This window comes from Carcharodon carcharias, chromosome 5 (genome assembly GCF_017639515.1).
Source record: "Carcharodon carcharias isolate sCarCar2 chromosome 5, sCarCar2.pri, whole genome shotgun sequence".
Lineage (NCBI taxonomy): Eukaryota > Metazoa > Chordata > Chondrichthyes > Lamniformes > Lamnidae > Carcharodon > Carcharodon carcharias.
The window spans coordinates 159,308,825-159,326,685 of record NC_054471.1 but is presented as its reverse complement, the minus strand read 5'-3'; the positions used below and the strand labels follow the sequence as shown (position 1 = coordinate 159,326,685).

At 41.8% G+C, this 17,861-nt stretch overlaps 1 protein-coding gene across 1 annotated transcript in view; it reads left to right on the top strand.

Annotated features, from left to right (window-relative positions):
- The window catches only part of gnpat (glyceronephosphate O-acyltransferase), a 36,510-nt gene that overhangs the window by 13,802 nt on the left and 4,847 nt on the right, over positions 1-17,861 (top strand). Inside the window, exons 7-13 of the mRNA XM_041187951.1 lie at positions 2,950-3,101; positions 3,186-3,316; positions 4,029-4,252; positions 5,256-5,501; positions 10,863-10,942; positions 11,424-11,564; positions 14,277-14,379. Coding sequence (XP_041043885.1) covers positions 2,950-3,101; positions 3,186-3,316; positions 4,029-4,252; positions 5,256-5,501; positions 10,863-10,942; positions 11,424-11,564; positions 14,277-14,379 — 1,077 coding nt within the window. The remainder of the gene's footprint in view (positions 1-2,949; positions 3,102-3,185; positions 3,317-4,028; positions 4,253-5,255; positions 5,502-10,862; positions 10,943-11,423; positions 11,565-14,276; positions 14,380-17,861) is intronic.

Below are 17,861 nucleotides of genomic sequence, written 5' to 3'. Positions count from 1 at the left end.
AGCAAACAGAGTCTATTTAAGAAGAGTCTCTAGCATTTGGGGGCGGGGCCCACTCGCCGAAGGGAAAATGACGCGGGATGACATTAGGGGGAACTCCCGATGTCATCCCGGTCCATTTAAATTTTTAGGAGGGCGGGCAGACAGCGAAATCAGCCAATTGAGGCCATTGACAGGATCATTAAGCTCATTGAAAGACCTGCCCGTCCAACCTTAAGGCTGGCGGGCAGGCCAGGAGCCCCAGCGGGCTTCTGAAAAAGATAAAACCTCATCCACTGGTGGGATAAGGTTTCATCTCAGTTTTTAAAAATTTATTAAAATTTCACTCATATTTATTAACATGTCTCACCTCATGTGACAGTGTCACATGAGGGGGACATGTTAATGTTTTTCTTTCTCTATTTTTAAAGTTTTTTAAACATTCAGCGCTCTTCCTGAGACAGCACTTAGTCTCAGGGAGCAGTGCGCTTTTTCGTATGCATGCGAGAAAGAGCACACTTTGACATGGGGAATCCCTCCACCCACCGCATAGGAAGCGCATAGCGCTTCCTGTCGGGCAGGCTGCTGGGCGGGTCTTGATTGGCCCACCCACTCAAAATGGCGACGGGCCCCGTTTCAGCGGCAGAGTTTGGCTGCCCGCCTGCCGCCGAGCCGGTGGGGCCTGCCCGCCCATCAAGGTCAAAATTCTGGCCTATGTCCCCTGATTCTAGAATTCTCCATCAAGGGAAACAATTTTATCCTGTCCACTCTATTTTCCTCACAATTTTGTACACTTCAATCAAGTCACGTCTCAGCCTTTTTTGTTCTAAGAAAAATAATCCCAACCTATCCAATCTCTCCTCGTAGCAACACTTTTCCAACACTGGCAACATTCTTGTAAACCTCCTCTGCACTCTCTCCAGAGCTATTACATCCTTCCTGTAATGTGGTGACCAGAACTGTACACAATGCTCCAGTTGTGGCCTCACCAGTGTTTTATACAATTCCAACATTAGATCCTTACTTTTATATTCTATACCTCTGCCAATGAAGGAGAACATTCCATATGCCTTTACAACCTTGTCTACTTGAACTGCTGCCTTCAGGGACCTGTATACTTGTACGCCAAGATCTCTCACTTCATCTACCCCTCTTAGGTATATTCCCATTTATTGTGTAATCCCTGTAACTGTTTGACCTCTCTAAATGTGTGACCTCACACTTCTCTATGTTAAAATTCATTTGCCACTTTACCGCCCACTTCACCAACCCATCTATATCATTTTGGAGATTATGGCTATCCTCTACACTATCCACTACTCGACCAATCTTTGTGTCATCTGCAAATTTCCCAATCGTGCACCCCCTCACGTCCAAATCGTTAATATTTAACACAAATAGCAAGGGTCCCAACACTGAGCCCTGTGGAACACCTCTTGAGACAACTTTCCATTCACAAGGGCATCCATCGACCATTACCCTTTGTTTCCTGTTACAAAGCCAATCTTTTATCCAGTTTGCCACATTACCCTGAATCCCATGGGCTTTTACTTTCCTGACCAATCTGCCACGTGAGACCTTGTCAAATGCCTTGCTAAAATCCATGTACGCAACATCCACTGCACTACCTTCATCAACCCTTCTTGTCACTTCCTCAAAGAATTCAATCAAATTTGTGAGGCAAGACCTTCCTTTAATAAATCCATGCTGACCAACCCTGACTAGTGCATGCCTTTGCACATGACAGTTAATCCTATCTCTCAGGACTTATTTTACTAAATTTACACCACCACGATGTAAGACTAACTGGCCTATAATTGTTTGGCATTTCCTTTGATCCTTTTTTAAACAATGGAACTACGTTTGCATTTCTCCAGTCCTCCAGTACCTCTCCTGTATCTAGTGAAGATTGGAAAATCATCCTCAGAGCATCTGCTGTCTCCTTCCTGACTTCCTTCAGCAGCCTTGGAAACAATCCATCTGGCCCTGGTGACTTATCCACTTTCAAGGATTTCAACCCTTAGAGTACTTCCTCTCTCTTTATGACTATCCCGTCCAATATCTCGCAATGTTCCTCCTGGACTACTATATCTACATCATCCCTTTCCTTTGTAAACACTGAGACAAAATATTCATTTAAAACCCTTCCCACAGCCTCTGCATCTACACACAAGTTTCCATCTTCATCTCTGATAGGTCCCACTTTTTCCTTAACTAACCTTTTAGCATTAATGTATTTGTTAATCTTTGGGTTATCTTTAACTTTACTTGCTAATCTTTTTTCATGCCCTCTCTTTGATTTCCTTATTTCCTTTTTTACCTTGTCCCTGCACTTCCTATATTCGTCTAGGCTATCTGCAGTGCTTAGTTCTTTGTGCCTATCGAATGCTTTCTTTTTCTGTTTGATCTTCCCCTGTATTCCTCTAGACAACGTTGGGGGTAGGGGGGGGGGCTCTAGATTTGGCAGTACCACTATTATTTTTGTAGGGGACATGTCTACTTTGTACAATTAGGATCTCGCTTTTTAGTGCTTCCCACTGGTTTTTCCATTGTTTTTCTAATTGATGATAAGTGTCAGTTCATGGGGCATCTTGTGCTGGCACCTTCACTACCTTCATTTTGCCTGCATGGCCATATTCCTCCATGTTAACACTGCTGGTCCTTTGAGGTGCTGCCTTTGGCAAAGGTCTTTTTAAATAGTCTGCTCTTTAACATTTAAAAATCCACCAGCATCCTGATGCTGATGCATGGAGTTCCAAGCAATTCAGAGCAAGTCAATGCTTTTGGTTTCAGATTATATTATTCAAGTATTGTAAAACAACTTGATAACTGTTTTATGTCAGACAGTGTTGCAACAGGTAAACTGTCTATATAAATGCTAATACTTCATGCTTTTAGTAATATTGTTTAAGAATAACTGTACACTTTCAGTACTCTTATTTATATAGCTTCTTAAAATGTTCTGTTTCATAGGATTGTTGAATATTGCAATTGAACCATTTCTGATGGGGGAAGTTTACGACATGTACTTAGTTCCCATAAGTATAAGCTATGAACGTATCCTGGAGGAATCCCTCTACGCACACGAGCTTTTAGGAGTACCAAAGCCAAAGGAATCAACTTCCGTGTGTACAGGTTTCTTGTAATTTTAGCTTTTTCTAACAACAACATGATTACAAATAAGTGATCAAACTGGCTTTCTATTCTAGGGTTTGTTGAAAGCCAGAAAGATTCTGAGTGAAAACTTTGGAAGCATACACGTTTACTTTGGGCAGCCTGTGTCGGTGAGATCCCTAGCAACTGGGACTGTCAGGAGGTCTCGGTACAACTTGGTCCCCAGGTCAGTTACCAATGCTTGGGGAGAATAGTAAAATGATACCTTGTAATCCCTCTTTGCAAGATAAAGATTTTATATACTATTGAGAGTTAGTAATCTTGCCAGGCCAGAAATGAGTCTAGAAATTATGGAAGAATTGGCCTAATGCCTAGTGAAGAAAAGGCTTGAGAACCGTTTAATAAAAGAGGCAATCAATCCTAATCTAAAGAGCACAGAGGTATGATAAGTAGGTGGCAGAAACTATAATTATTTATGGCCCAGTGTAACATAGGTAAAGGGATGCCCACCCTATCCCAAAGAAAATCCCTGGTATGTCATGAGTAATGGGATCCCCTCCAGTTTAACATGAGATGTAAGTCATTGATATAATACAGTAAATGGGATGTGCTGGTTTAATAAGATCTGTTGGTACAACATGGTAAATAATATATTAATTACAAATTCATAACCCCTCAAGATATCAAAGAAAATGTAAACAAACTCCTGGGTACAGCATATGTGCACGCTCATTTCTTGAGAGAAAGTTTGACCACTGTATCTGATCTGTTTATACTTCATTTTTGTATACTCTATTGAATAAGGTGTTAGAGGAAGGAAATTAGAGGAGTGCTGGTATGAGCAAGGTGAATTCACAATTAGAAGTTCAGTGATATCACACTGTTTGACACTAGCAAGCAAAACCTTTATTTGTGTGGTAATTTTGACATTTATACAGACATATTCCTCGGAAACCATCTGGAGATGTCTATAGGTTTCTCGATGCTGTCGGCCATAGAATGGTGATGTTGCAGCAGAAAAACATGGTGATTAGTCCCTGGGCACTGATGGCTACGGTGATCATCCAAAACCTGCCCAGCCTGCCTCTTTCGGATCTCACCAGGCAGACACTATGGCTCAAAGCGATTGCGGAAGCATTTGGTGCTTTTATTGACTGGCCCAGTAAGTAATAAAAGCTTGCTTTAGAAATATCTGTTTTGACAACACCCTAAAGTTTTAGTCATTTCTAACCTCTACCTGTTTCACCAGATGTGAGAACTGCTTTACTGGTCTTGTATTTGCTCCACAGGGAAACTGTTTAGTTTCTCGGCAATTTGCAAATGATTGTAAAAGAATCATTTTCCAAATACATTTCCAACAAGCATGAGTAGCTTTTGATTTAGGTTTGTTACACACAGGGAGAGAGATGGTGGGATAACTTTACCCTTTCTCCTCACCTCTTGGCTGTCAGCAGCAAGATGTGTTTTAGAAGGAGTGTTAAATCTTTTGAGTGTTCAAATTTTTCAGTAATAAGCACGAAGCAGGCTTTCAGGTAAATAAATAAGAAGAAAGATAATATTTATTCACACAGCACCCTGAAATGTAAACGCAGTGAAACCCACTCATGCCCTCACGTAATTAGCAAAAATACAAGAAATGAATCATGTGCTCAAATTTCATTCTTTTAAGATGTGTGTATTTGAGGCCTGAGTGGTTCTGCCATGTGGCTCTCTGGATGAATGGTAATTGGAAGCTTCTGGGTTTCCAGACGCAGCAGACCAATCCTTGCAAGTGAAGACAAGTTAGCCACTCTGTCTCTGTCTGCCTGGGTCGACTGGTTGTTCAGGCAGTGTTCTATTCTTCTTGCTGGTTCCTGTTGTCCCATTGGTTTTCAGACAGCTCTATGTCTTGCTGGTTCTTAGAGTAATAAGATATGTTATCAAGTCATTTTTCATTGGGATCATCTTTACATTTTATAGTCCCTTATTCAAAACCATATATAAAGAATTGTTCAGCTAGTCTGGCAGCATCTGCAGCATTTACTGAGAAATGAATACTATACTAATGCTCATTTGTTCATGTAGTTATTGACGTGCATTTGATGCCATTTTAGCATGTATCCAGTTTTTTTGTTCTATATGTTTAGATTGAACTAAATTTCACTGATCCCTGTGTTGTGTTCCAGGACATGTAACATCTGACAAAATGATTCGCTCTAGTCTTGCCCAACGCCACAACATAGTGAAGATGGTCAAAGACCAGGTTGTGCTTTGCCAAGAAGGGACACCAGCTGAATTTACAGTAGAAAATATTTTCAAGTATACAGTCTCAGTGCTGATGTGTGCATCCTATAGAAATCAGCTACTGCATGTTTTTGTGCGCCCTGCCTTGGTGGCAATTGCATTTCAAAACACACACAGTTGCAGGAGAGGTAAATCATTTTTTTAATATTTGTTATTTCATCTTAGACTGGATGGCACAACAGGTTATGCTTTCACCTTTGGAATCTAGATTTAAATCTACACCAGACAGATGGGATGAAGTCCTCCTCTATTTGTTAGCCATGAAGATTAAATGTGAAATAAATTTAAGCTACTTTCTATTGTGGGTCCACAGCTCAAATCTTGTGATAGTAGCATTGAATTTCAAGACAAGTGACATAGAGTTAGGTGAAATCTAGAACTACAGTAGGAGTACTACAGTACAGTAAAGACATGTTGGGGTGGGGGGGCTGGTGAAACGTGTGCTGGTAAAAAGGTGAACATTTTCTTTATTGAAGTAGTGCCAAAAATAGTTGCTGCTGAAATGTTCAATACCTTTATTTCTTCTTTCAGCAAAGAAAGCAGGTTTAAAAGATAGATTGCATGCTTATATTATTATACTCTAACGTTTGTGCTGATTCTCAAAGTACAAAATGTCTCCTACCTGTTACAGACTTGAATCTGCTTCCTTTCCTTTGATTGGTTTCCTTCTGCCACATTACCTCACATGTTCTTGCTCCTTCAGTCATTTTCCAGTTCCCAGACTGATCCCAAAGCTCATGTTGTTCCGCATGGTTCCACTGGTTTTTTAGCTCCAGCAACAGTCTGTTTCCCAGCCAATGATTCATTCTTCCAGGCCAGAGTATTTTAACAGTGACCATCTGCTTCACCATTTTTTCTTCCCCTCAGTCATTTCTGAACACCATTTTCATTTACACGGAAATACCTCCATCAGTGCATCCCCTGACATTCTGCCCCTCAAACAGCTGTTGGACTTCATTGGACCGTCACACCTATCTCCAAACCTGGATAACAATACGTCAATGCCCCACATTGAAACTACCTTCCTATACCAACTTTATCTCACCAAATGATCTCTGGCTTCAACTACGGATTCACGCATATTGTCCCTTCCCTATTCCCCATTTACTGCCAGGATATATGTATTCTAATAATTGTTTCATAAAAATGTCAAAGTAACTTTAATTCTTCCTGTGTACATTCACACATGTGTTTGGCTGCCACTTTGGACTTCTACTTTTACTTTAATTCTACCTCTTTTTACTTTTTCCTTTATCCCTTCTAGACTGCACTCTCCTGTCATCATGTCTCCTTTCATTTTTCCCCCCTTGGTTATCCTGCCCTCCCAAATCTCTACCCCAACACTTCAGTACTCCTTAACCTTGCTCCTCTCCTGCCACTATCCCAGGCTTGACTCAGACAGATCAACTATCGCCATTCCGATGCTCATCTCCTACTGGAAAACCCATTCACTTGTTTACAAGGCCCTTGTCATCCGTGAACTCATTATGGATGATTGTTTCGACATTATGGCCTTGATGAAAATCGGGCTGAGAGCTGATGACACCTTTCTCCTAAATAAAGCCTCCATGCCTGGGTATACCTTCCACCAGTTGCACTACCCACACTGTTGCAGTGGACGTGTATGGCTCTTGCACCAAATTATACCTTGGTCTGTTCTCTACTCCTCTGACACTTTCCCCTCCTTTGAGCATCTCACCTTGTTCCACCCCTCACACACCTTATTTAAAATCCACTACTCACCCAAGAACCATAAACATTTTCTCAGAGATATTTTACTGTTCTCTTCCCTTTATCTCACATCAAGCTATTTCTCATGTTAGGTGATTTCAAACTCCATCTCAATTCATTCTGTGCACTCTCTTCTGATTTCACTGCTTTCCTATCCTTCCTTAATCTCTCCATCTATATGAAACCCCAACCTATATTCACAGTACCCCTTGATCTTGCCATTGTTATTTCCATCGTGTCAATCACAGATAAAGCTATCACCCTGAACAAGAAAGGCACATCAGCTTTGCTTCCAATTTCCACCTTTCTCACCTTCACGTGGTTCATCTCTGATTCTTCTCTTCCCATCCTTGATTACTCTGTCTCTAGACTGGGATAAATTATCAACAAATATTCACTCTAAACCTGTTAATTCCCACAGTTACCTCGACCACACTTCCTCACATCTTAATTCCTGTAAGGATTGCATTTCATTCTCCCAGTTTCTCCCAGCACTGATGCACCTGTTCTGATAATGCAACTTTCCACATTAGTCGTTCTAATGTGTTTTCCTTTATTCCTCAAAAAAGGATTCCCCCAACACCCCCACCCCGGCTCCACCATTATGGTTGACAATCCCTTGACTACGTCTGTCTCATTTCTCTCACTTCTCTCGCCCTTTGCCCTCCCTCCTGGAACCCCTTTTCCTTACCTTCGTCCCCATCAGCCACACTATTCAATGGATTAACCTCCACTATTCCCACCACATCCAGCATGATATCACCACCAAACACTTCCTCCCCATCCCTCCTTTTTTAGCATTCTGAAAGGACCATTCCTTATGCGACACACTGAAGCAGTCCTCAATCATCCCCACTCCACTCCACAGCAACTTTTCATGCAAGTGCAGGAGATGAGGCACCAGCCCTTCCACCTTCCCTCTTTTTACCCTCCAAGACCCCAAACACTCCATCCAGGTGAACCAGCAATTTACATGTGTGTCTTTCAATTTTAGTATAATGTATCACTGTTCATAATGCAATCTTCTCTACACTGGGGAGACCTAACACAGATTGGGTGACCACTTTGTGAAGTACCTCTGTTCAGTCCACAAGTGTGACCCTAAGCTTCTGCTGGCCTACCATTTTCATTTTCCAGTTTGCTGTTATGCTGTCCTCTTGGTCCTCTGGCCTCCTGCAGTGTTCCAGTGAAGCTCAACATAAGCTTGAGGAAAAGTAGATAATCTTTTGATAAGGTACTTTCTAGCCTTCTGAATTCTACGTTCAATTCAACAACTTCAGACTCTAACAGCTTCCCCCATCTTGTTTCCATCTTGCAGGTTTTTACTTTACTCTCATGTTTCTCTTTGCTTTCCAAAGGTAGCTGTTTACCAGTAGCCACTCATACCCCTCAAAGGCACATCTTTTATTTTTTTACTTGTCCTATTACCATTCCAGTCCAGATGCCAGTCTTCAGCCAGGATTCACTCCACATGAAGTCAAGAAATAGCTGAAGTCACTGGATACTGCAAAAGCTTTGAGCCCTGATGACATTCCTGCAATAGTACTGAAGACTGGTGCTCCAGAACTAGCCGGGCCCCTAGCCAAGCTGTACCAGTACAGCTACAACACTGACATCTACCTGGCAATATGGTAAATTGCCTAAGTATGTCCTGTCCGCAAAAAGCAGGAGAAATCCAACCCGGTCAATTACCGCCCATCAGTCTACTCTCAATCAACAGGAAAGTGATGGAAGGGGTCATCAACAGTGCTATGAAGTGGCATCCACTCAGCAATAACCTGCTCATTGATGCTCACTTTGGGTTCTGCCAGGGCCACTCAGCTCCTGACTTCATTACAGCCTTAGTCGAAAAATGGAACAAAAGAGGTGAGGTGGGAGTGTGTGCCCTTGACATCACAGAATCACACAGTGTAGAAGAGGTCCATTGACCCATCGAGTCAGCACCGACATGTGACAGCATTTGAGTGAGTATGGTATCAAGGAGCCCTAGCAAAACTGGAGTCAATGGGAGTCGGGGGGGGAAACTCCCAACTGGTTGGATTCATTCCGAGCACAAAGGAAGATGGTCGTGGTTGTTGGAGGTCAAGCATCTCAGCCCCAGGACATCACTGCATGAGTTCCTCAGGGTGGTGTCCAACCTCTTCAGCTGCTTCATCAATGACCTTCCTTCCTTCATAAGGTCAGAAGTGGCGATGTGCACTCATCAATGCACAATGTTCAGCACCATTCACAACTCCTCAGATGTTGAAGCAGTTCATGTCCGTATACAGCAACACCTAGACAATATTCTGGCTTGGCTTGATAAGCGGCAAGTAATAATCGTGCCACAGAAGTACCAGGCAATGACCATCTTCCAGAAGAGAGAATCTAACCATCTCCCCATGACATTCACTGGCATTACCATTGTTGAATCCCCCACTGTCAAAATCCTGGGGTTATCATTGAGCAGAAACTGAACTGGACCACTCCTTCCACCACCAACGCACAGTGGCAGCAGTGTGTACCATCTACAAGATGCACTGCAGCAACTGACTAAGGATTCTTTGACAGCACCTTCCAAACCCACAAACTGTACTACCGGAAGGACAAGGGCAGCAGATGCATGGGAACACCAGCACCTGAAAATTCTCCTCTACTGACTCGGAACTATATTACCATTCCTTCACTCCCTCCCTAACAGTACTCTGGATGTACCTATACCACAAGGACTGCAGCGGTTCAAGAAGATGGCTCACTGCCACCTTCTAAAGGGCAATTAGGGTTAGGCAATAAATGCTGGCCTAGCCAGCAATGCCCACAGCCCACGAAAGAATGAAAAAAAATCCCCTTCGGCCTTGCACTACTGATTTCTTTTGTCATTTAATCTCTCCAATCTTCCACCCTATCACAAATCTTCCCTTTTGTTCTTTTTCTCACACTGCCTCCTTTCACTTGCTTATGACATACTACCTTTCTAACTTTTTTCTAATTTACATTTCTAACTGTGACTAAAATAATTAAAAACACTTTCAAAATTAGATTCCATCCTGCATACCTTTAAGAGAAAATAAAGCATGTCTGGCTTCAGATTCCCTAATGAGAATGACAGGATTTAGTGTCAGAGTTTACAGCATGGAAAGAGGCCCTTCGGTCCACACCAGTCATCAAGCCCCTATCTACTATAATACCATTTTCCAGCACTTGACCCATAACCTTGTATGCTATGGTGTTTCAAATGTTCATCTAAATACTTCTTAAATGCTGAGGGTTCCCACCTCTACACCTTTTCAGGTAGTGAGTTCCAGATACCCTCTACCCTCTGGGTGGAAATTTATTTCTTCAGATCCCCTCTAAACCTCCTGCTCCTTACCCTTAAGTCTATGCCCCCTGGTTATTGACCCCTCCACTAAAGGGAAAAGTTTCTTCCTATCTACGCCCCTGATAATTTTGTACACCTCAATCAGGTACCCCCTCAGCCTTCTCTGCTTCAAGGAAAACAACCCCAGCCTATCCAGTCTCTTCATAGCTGAAATGCTCCAGCCCAGGCAACACCCTGGTAAACCTCCTCTGCACCCTCTCCTGTGCAATCACATCCTTCCTATAGTGTGGTGACTAGAACTGCACACAGTACTGCAGATGTGGGCTAACTAATGTTTTATACAGCTCCATCATAACCTCCCTGCTCTTGTGTTCAGTGTCTTGACTAATAAAGGCAAGTATCCCATATGCCTTCTTAACCACCTTATAAATTGCAGGTAATTTTGTTTTCTTTCTTTCAGAGGATGTCTACAGCTGCTTCAGCTACCTGCATAAGATTTTCTCTGACGAGTTTATTTTTTTGCCAGGAGATCTTGTCAAGGTAATGTGAAATGCAGTGTTGGGTGTAAAGCAGAGCTAAGAATAACCTTTACCAGATGATTAGCTTCCTAATGCACTTCTCACACATTCACACCCCAAATTGGAGGTCAGAAATGGCTGTTTTCCATTTTCATACGGTGCACAAATGGGAATGTTGAGCTGTTGTCATTAAGGTTGTAATGTACTTCATAAAGTCACTTATAATGCATTTTAATTATCTGGCCTTAATAATTATTGTATGTTGAGTTATGCATTGCTTAAAAAGCTCTCTCAAAAAGCCTTGAGAATGTTACAACAAAGTATTTTTAAAACCTACAATACACTAAATTCTAAATGAGTAACTGTGAAATTACAGAATTTGTTAGTCAGACTTTGTCACAGGTAACCTCTTGTCTTGGCTGTCTTGTGCTCTAGATCTTGTGTCTCAATATTTATTGACCGTAAGTTGTGTTTAGTATTGTGACTGCTTTTTTTCACTGCAGGACTTTGATGAAGGGCTATACTTGCTGATGAAGAGTGGTGCCATTCAGGGGTCCCACACAGATATCTACATTTCCGAGAAGGGCAGTGCCACCATTTCCTTTTTGTCAGACATGTTCAGGCCTTTTCTGGAAGGTTATCAGGTAGACTGCAGAATTTTCTATTGAAACGTTTAATGAACTTTCATTTTTCATGGTTCAAAATGTATTGTCTTTGCTTTGAGTTTTTTTTGATCAATTTGTGAACCAAATGCTGGTAATTTAATTGTTTTAGGATTCCTTTAGATTTCTGTGTTTACGTTTAAATATCCTGTCATAAAGAAATACCATTCTAAATCTTGTGTGTCAGGTTCCACTAGTTTCTCTTGATCTCTTTTATATTTAACAAGTATTGTATAATAATTGTGACAGCTCTGCTCTTCAGTTACATCCTTATAGTATCCTTTTTAAAAACGTACAAGCTAGAATTAAGAAAAGTCAGGCAGAACTTGTGCACTCGAGTAGTGAGTGAGTAACCGGCAAGTTTTTCTAGCATGTGATATTTAAAATCAATGCTTGAACAGAAAGAAAGTCTTGCATTTCTATAGCACCGTTCCCAACCTCTGGACACCCAAAAGCGCTGCAAAGCTAATGAAGCAGCTTTTGAAGTGTATTCACTATTGTAATGTAGGAAATGTGGCAACCAGTTTGCACAGAGCAAGCTGGCACAAACAATAATGTGATAATGAGCAAATCTGACTAAGTGATGTTGACTGAGGGATAAATATTGACCAGGATACTGACTGAGCCGCAGCTAACACTAACAGCTGTAAAGGCAGACGTTGATATAATGTGACAATAGCACCAGCACAGAGGTAAATACTCCAGTGCTTAAAAAATGGATTTTTCCAAAGTTTAATAGACAACACACAATAGATACAAATATAAGTCATGCCTTACATGTCAGAAATTATTTGAAGAAAGAATTGAGGATGGAAGTGAAAGAGAAAATGTAGTGTGAATGAGTGACCAGGACAACGGGGAGCCATGGAAACATCCCTAATAATAGATTAGTATTCATCCAGTTTGTATTTAAACAGGTCTGTTCCACAGTCAGTCATCTGGAATTAAGAGGTCATGTCTCTTAAGTCTGACAGGTTTTATGGCCTTTCTTAATAGTAGAACTGATATGGTAAGTGTGATTATCATCCCTGTAACATTATTCTCGCATATTTTGCATAATAGTTAACCTGAGATATGTCAATAAAAGAAGTGCTGGCTATAAGCCTCATCCATGTTGTGTTGGGCAAATAACGCACGGCTGTAACAAATAATTGAACTTTAGGGCTTGGTTTATGTTTGTGGCATGCCTGTTCAAAATCTGCAAGTGTTCAATTTTCCATCTCGCTATGTGCCTTTGTATGAATACTGCCAAAGGAACCTGCTGGAGGTTCAATAATTTGAGTTCTTTTCAGTCATCATTATCATCTGTTTCTCAACATAAGACGTTCCAACAAAGACTTTATATTTCATACTGCTCTGTTCTGGTCTATAACTAAGGCCTGATTTGTCCAACAACCTGCTTCCACAGTGAATCCCCTGAATATACCAAGGACCAGCTTAAGGAGTTGCTCAATCTTTATACATCGCATGTGATGTGCTTTTTATTTTCTCAGTTGGCCTCAGGCACATGATAATTAGTCTTTAACCCATTTGCATATATTTCCTTACCTTGAATTTTGTCTAATTTTTCACACCATATGCAGCTTATTTCTGCAGCCAGTAGACATCATCTGTCCTGTTCCTTCAGCTCACAACACTCACTGCCCCAAAGAGAACTGACCAGGATCTTAGCTTTGTTTGCACTGTTTGCCTGATTAAGTAAATGCTGCTAAAACAAACCCCCTTAACCTTGCAATACCAACCTGCCCTGTTGGGTAGCTGGTGCTCCCTGTGACACTTTGCCGTTACTTCCCCAACACAGCCCTGTATTAGTCTCATTACCTGTGTTGGGTTACAGAATTTCAGGAAGCCATTCGGCCTGTCATGTCTGCACCAGCTCTCTGAAGCAGCAATTCATTTAGTTCTACTCCCTGGCCTTCTCCCCATAGCCCTGCACCACCTTCCTTTTCAGGTAATAATCCAATTTCCGCTTGAATGCCTCGTTTGAACCTGGCTCCACCACACTCTTAATGCATTCCAAGTCCTAAACACGCGCTGCGTGAAAAAGTTTCTCCTCATGTCGCCGTTGCTTCTTTTGCCAATTGCCTCGAATCCGAGCCCCCTTGCTCTTCATCCTTCCACCAATGGGAACGGTTTCTCCCTATCCACTCTGTCCAGATCCCTCATGATTTTGAATACCTCTATCAAATTTCCTCCTAACCTGCTCTTTTCCAAGGTTAACGTCAACAGCAACACTCAGTCTCTGATAATTTATTTCAGGAAATGGTCAATAATGACGAGGATTATTCCCGATCCCTAGTTACCCTGAGAAGGTGGTGATGTCCATCCTCCTTGTATTGATGGAAGTGTAGGTCAGACTTGCCCGCCACTTGTGCAGCCTATTGATCTACTGGCTATTTAAAATAGATCCCTAAAGATGACGGAATACACAAAATTTACTGATGTCATTATTCTACATTGCTCCATTGTAGGTTTTGATAAGATATGGAAAGATATTTTCAATTTTAACATTTTCTGTTTTTGCTATATTTTAAAGTTTGGTTTGCAGCTTAAAATACTAATTTTTAGAATGTGAGGTTCCATTTTTAGTGTTAGATCATTTCTACACAATCTGCTTTTTTCACTACAAATGCACACTAAAATTTAAAAAAAATCCCAAGGATCTCTTGTAAATATAAGTATTTATATTTGTAGGTTATTTGCAAATATCTGCAGTGCACAGAATTCACTGACCATTTTACTGAGAAGAAGTTTATCACTGAAATACGAAGCTATGCAGCAGAACTCATTTTAACAGGTATTTCATCTAAAAATGTGTTCATTTAAACTGTGATTTCCCCTTAGTTGGCCCTGAAATGTTTGGATTTCCCCTTCAACTGGGAATAAAATGACCTGAGTTTCATTTGTGGCTATGATTTAAAGGTGCCTATTTTAAACTGGGTTTAATTGTGCTGAGGGTGAAAGGTGATATTGTTGGGCAGTGGGAGATGTGTTGACTTTCACTGCAGTGTTCTTATGTACTCATGTACTCATAGGCCATAAGACATAGGAGCAGAAATTAGGCCATTCGGCCCATCGAGTCTGCTCCACCATTCAATCATGGCTGATAAGTTTCTCAACCGCATTCTCCTGCCTTCTCCCCGTAACATTTGATCCCCTTACCAATCAAGAACCTATCTATCTCAGTCTTAAATACACTCAATGACCTGGCCTCCACAGACTTCTGTGGCAATGAATTCCATAGATTCACCACTCTCTGGCTAAAGAAGTTTCTCCTCATCTCTGTTTTAAAAGGTCTTCCCTTTACTCTGAGGCTGTGCCCTCGGGTCCTAGTCTCTCCTACTAATGGAAACATCTTCCCCACGTCCACTCTATCCAGGCCTTTCAGTATTCTGTAAGTTTCAATCAGATCCCCCCTCATCCTTCTAAACTCCGAGTATAGACCCAGAGTCCTCAAACGTTCCTCATATGTTAAGCCTTTCATTCCTGGGATCATTCTCGTGAACCTCCTCTGGACCCACTCCAGGGCCAGCACATCTTTCCTAAGATACGGGGCCCAAAATTGCTCACAATATTCCAAATGTGGTCTGACCAGAGCCTTATAAAGTCTCAGCAGCACATCCCTGCTTTTATATTCTAGTCCTCTCGAAATAAATGCCAACATTGCATTTGCCTTCCTAACTACTGCGTCAAACTGCAAGTTAGCCTTAAGAGAATCCTGGACTAGGACTCCCTAGTCCCTTTGCACTCCAGATTTCTGAATTCTCTCCCCATTTAGAAAATAGTCTATGCCTCTATTCTTCCTACCAAAGTGCATGACCTCACACTTCCCACGTTTATTCCATCTGCCACTTCTTTGCCCATTCTCCTAACCTGTCCAAATCCTTCTGCAGCCTCCCCGCCTCCTCAATACTACCTGTCCCTCCACCTATCTTTGTATCATCTGCAAACTTAGCCAGGACACTGGTTAGATTACCAATTTAGTGCCAATTATAGGGAGCTTGATACTGTGGCTCTACTCATCTGGGGCAGGATTTTTCAGTCGGTGTGCGGGGTGGGCCTGACACGCCAAAGCGTAAAATGGCGCGTGATGACGTCGGGTGTGTGTCCCGATGTTATCATGCTGTCTCGCGATGTTTCATACGGTGTGTGCGCGCCGGAGTTGGCTGCGTGCCCGCCCATATGTAAACGGCCTATTAAGGCCATTAATGAACTGATTAAGGTAATTGTTAATGCTGCCCGTCCAACCTTAAGGTTGGCTGGCGGGTGAAAAGGCTAAGCGGCCTTCGCATTTTTTAGGAAACCTCATCCGCGAGCGGGATGAGGTTTCCCTAAAGCTTTTAATAATTAAATGAAAAAGTTTTCATAAATATAAAAACGTCCCATCTCATGTGACACACGAGGGGACATGTTTAAGTAAATTTTTAAACCTTTTATTCATTATTTACAATAGCAATTCAATCTCCCTGAGGCACGTAGCTCTGACTCTCCTCTCCCCTCCCGCACAGGTAGCACTGAGCGCTACAGTTCGCATCTTATGCTGGGCGGGACTTAATTGGCCTGCCCGCATAAAATGACAGTGCAGACCCGATCACAGACGGTGATCAGCTCTGTGACCACCCCTGTCTGCCCACCCGCTGCCTGAAAAATTCAGGCCCTGGAGTTGGAGTTGGAGTGAGACTGTCCATAGTCCCTTCATGTAAGAAACTTGCTGCTGAGTGAGGGAGGAGAATCCTATTCACAGATTCCCAGGGGTGATGGGGAGTTACATTAGTCCCCAGCTGCTATACGTAACCTTGAATGGAACCTTTCTGCTTTCCTTGCCTTTTGCCTCAAATACCTGCAAAGTTAGTTTTACTGCTGGATGTGAGCTTGTAACTTAGTACAAGAATAGTCAACATACGAACAAGGAGCAGGAGTAGGCCCCTCTAGCCTATTGTTATGGCTGATCTGATAGTAACATCAAATCTGTATCCCGCCTACCCCCGATAACCTATCACCCCTTACTTACCCAGAATCTATCCATCTCTGCCTTAAAAATATTCAAAGATCCTGCTTCCACCGCCTTTTCAGAAAGAGTTCCAAAGACTCAGAGAGAAGATTTTGGCACATATCCATTTCAAATGGGCAACCACTTATTTTTAAACAGCGACTCCTAGCTCTAGATTCTCCTACAAGAGGAAACACCCTTTCCACATTCATCCTGACAAGTCTCGTCAGGATCTTATGTTTCAGTCAAATCGCCTCTTACTCATCTAAACTCCAGCGGATACAAGCCTAGCCTGTACAACCTTTCCTCATAAGACAACCTGCCCATTCCAGGTATTAGTCTGGTAAACCTTCTCTGAACCGCTTCCAATGCATTTACATCATTCCTTAAATAAGGTGACCAAACTGTACACAGTACTCGAGATGTAGTTTTACTAGTGCTGCGTATAACTAAAGCATAACCTCCCTACTTTGGTTTTCAATTCCCCTTGCAATAAATGATGACATTTTACTAGCTTACCTGATTATTTGCTGTACCTGCATGTTCAATTCACCAGCCATTTCCTTGTTTTCAGTTATCAATTCTCCAAACTCACTTTCTGTAGGACCAACACTCACTTTGTTAACTCGTTTCTTTGAAAAATATTTATAGAAACTCTTATCTGTTTTTATATTTCTGGCTAGCTTTCTCTTCTAATCTAATTTTTCCTTCCTAATTAATATTTTAGTCATCCTTTGCTGTTCCTTGTATTCTGTCCAGTCTTCTGGCCTTCCACCTGTCTTGCACAACTATATTTTTTTTCTAAAGTTTGATACTACCTTTAACCTTTCTACTTAACCATGGATGGTGTGTGTCTTCCTCAAACTGAATGTAAAGTTTAATCATATTGTGATCACTACCTAGGGGAGCCTTCACTATGAGGTAATTAATTAATTCCATCTCATTGCACAATATCAGGCCTAGTATAACCTGCTCTCTGATTGATTCCAGAACATGCTGTTCTAAGGAACTATCTGAGATACATCCTATGAACTCCTCATCTAGGTTACCTTTGCCCATTCGACTTTTCCAGTCTACATGTAGATTAAAATCTCCCATGATTATCACTGTGGCTTTCTGACAAGCTCCCATTATTTCTTCCTTTATGCTCCATCCTGCCATGTGGTTACTATTAGGGGGCCTGTACACGACTCCTGGAAGTGACTTCTTGCTTTACCATTTCTCATCTACACCCAAACTGTTTCCACATCCTGGTTTCCTGAACTTAGGTCATCCCTCTCTATTGTGAT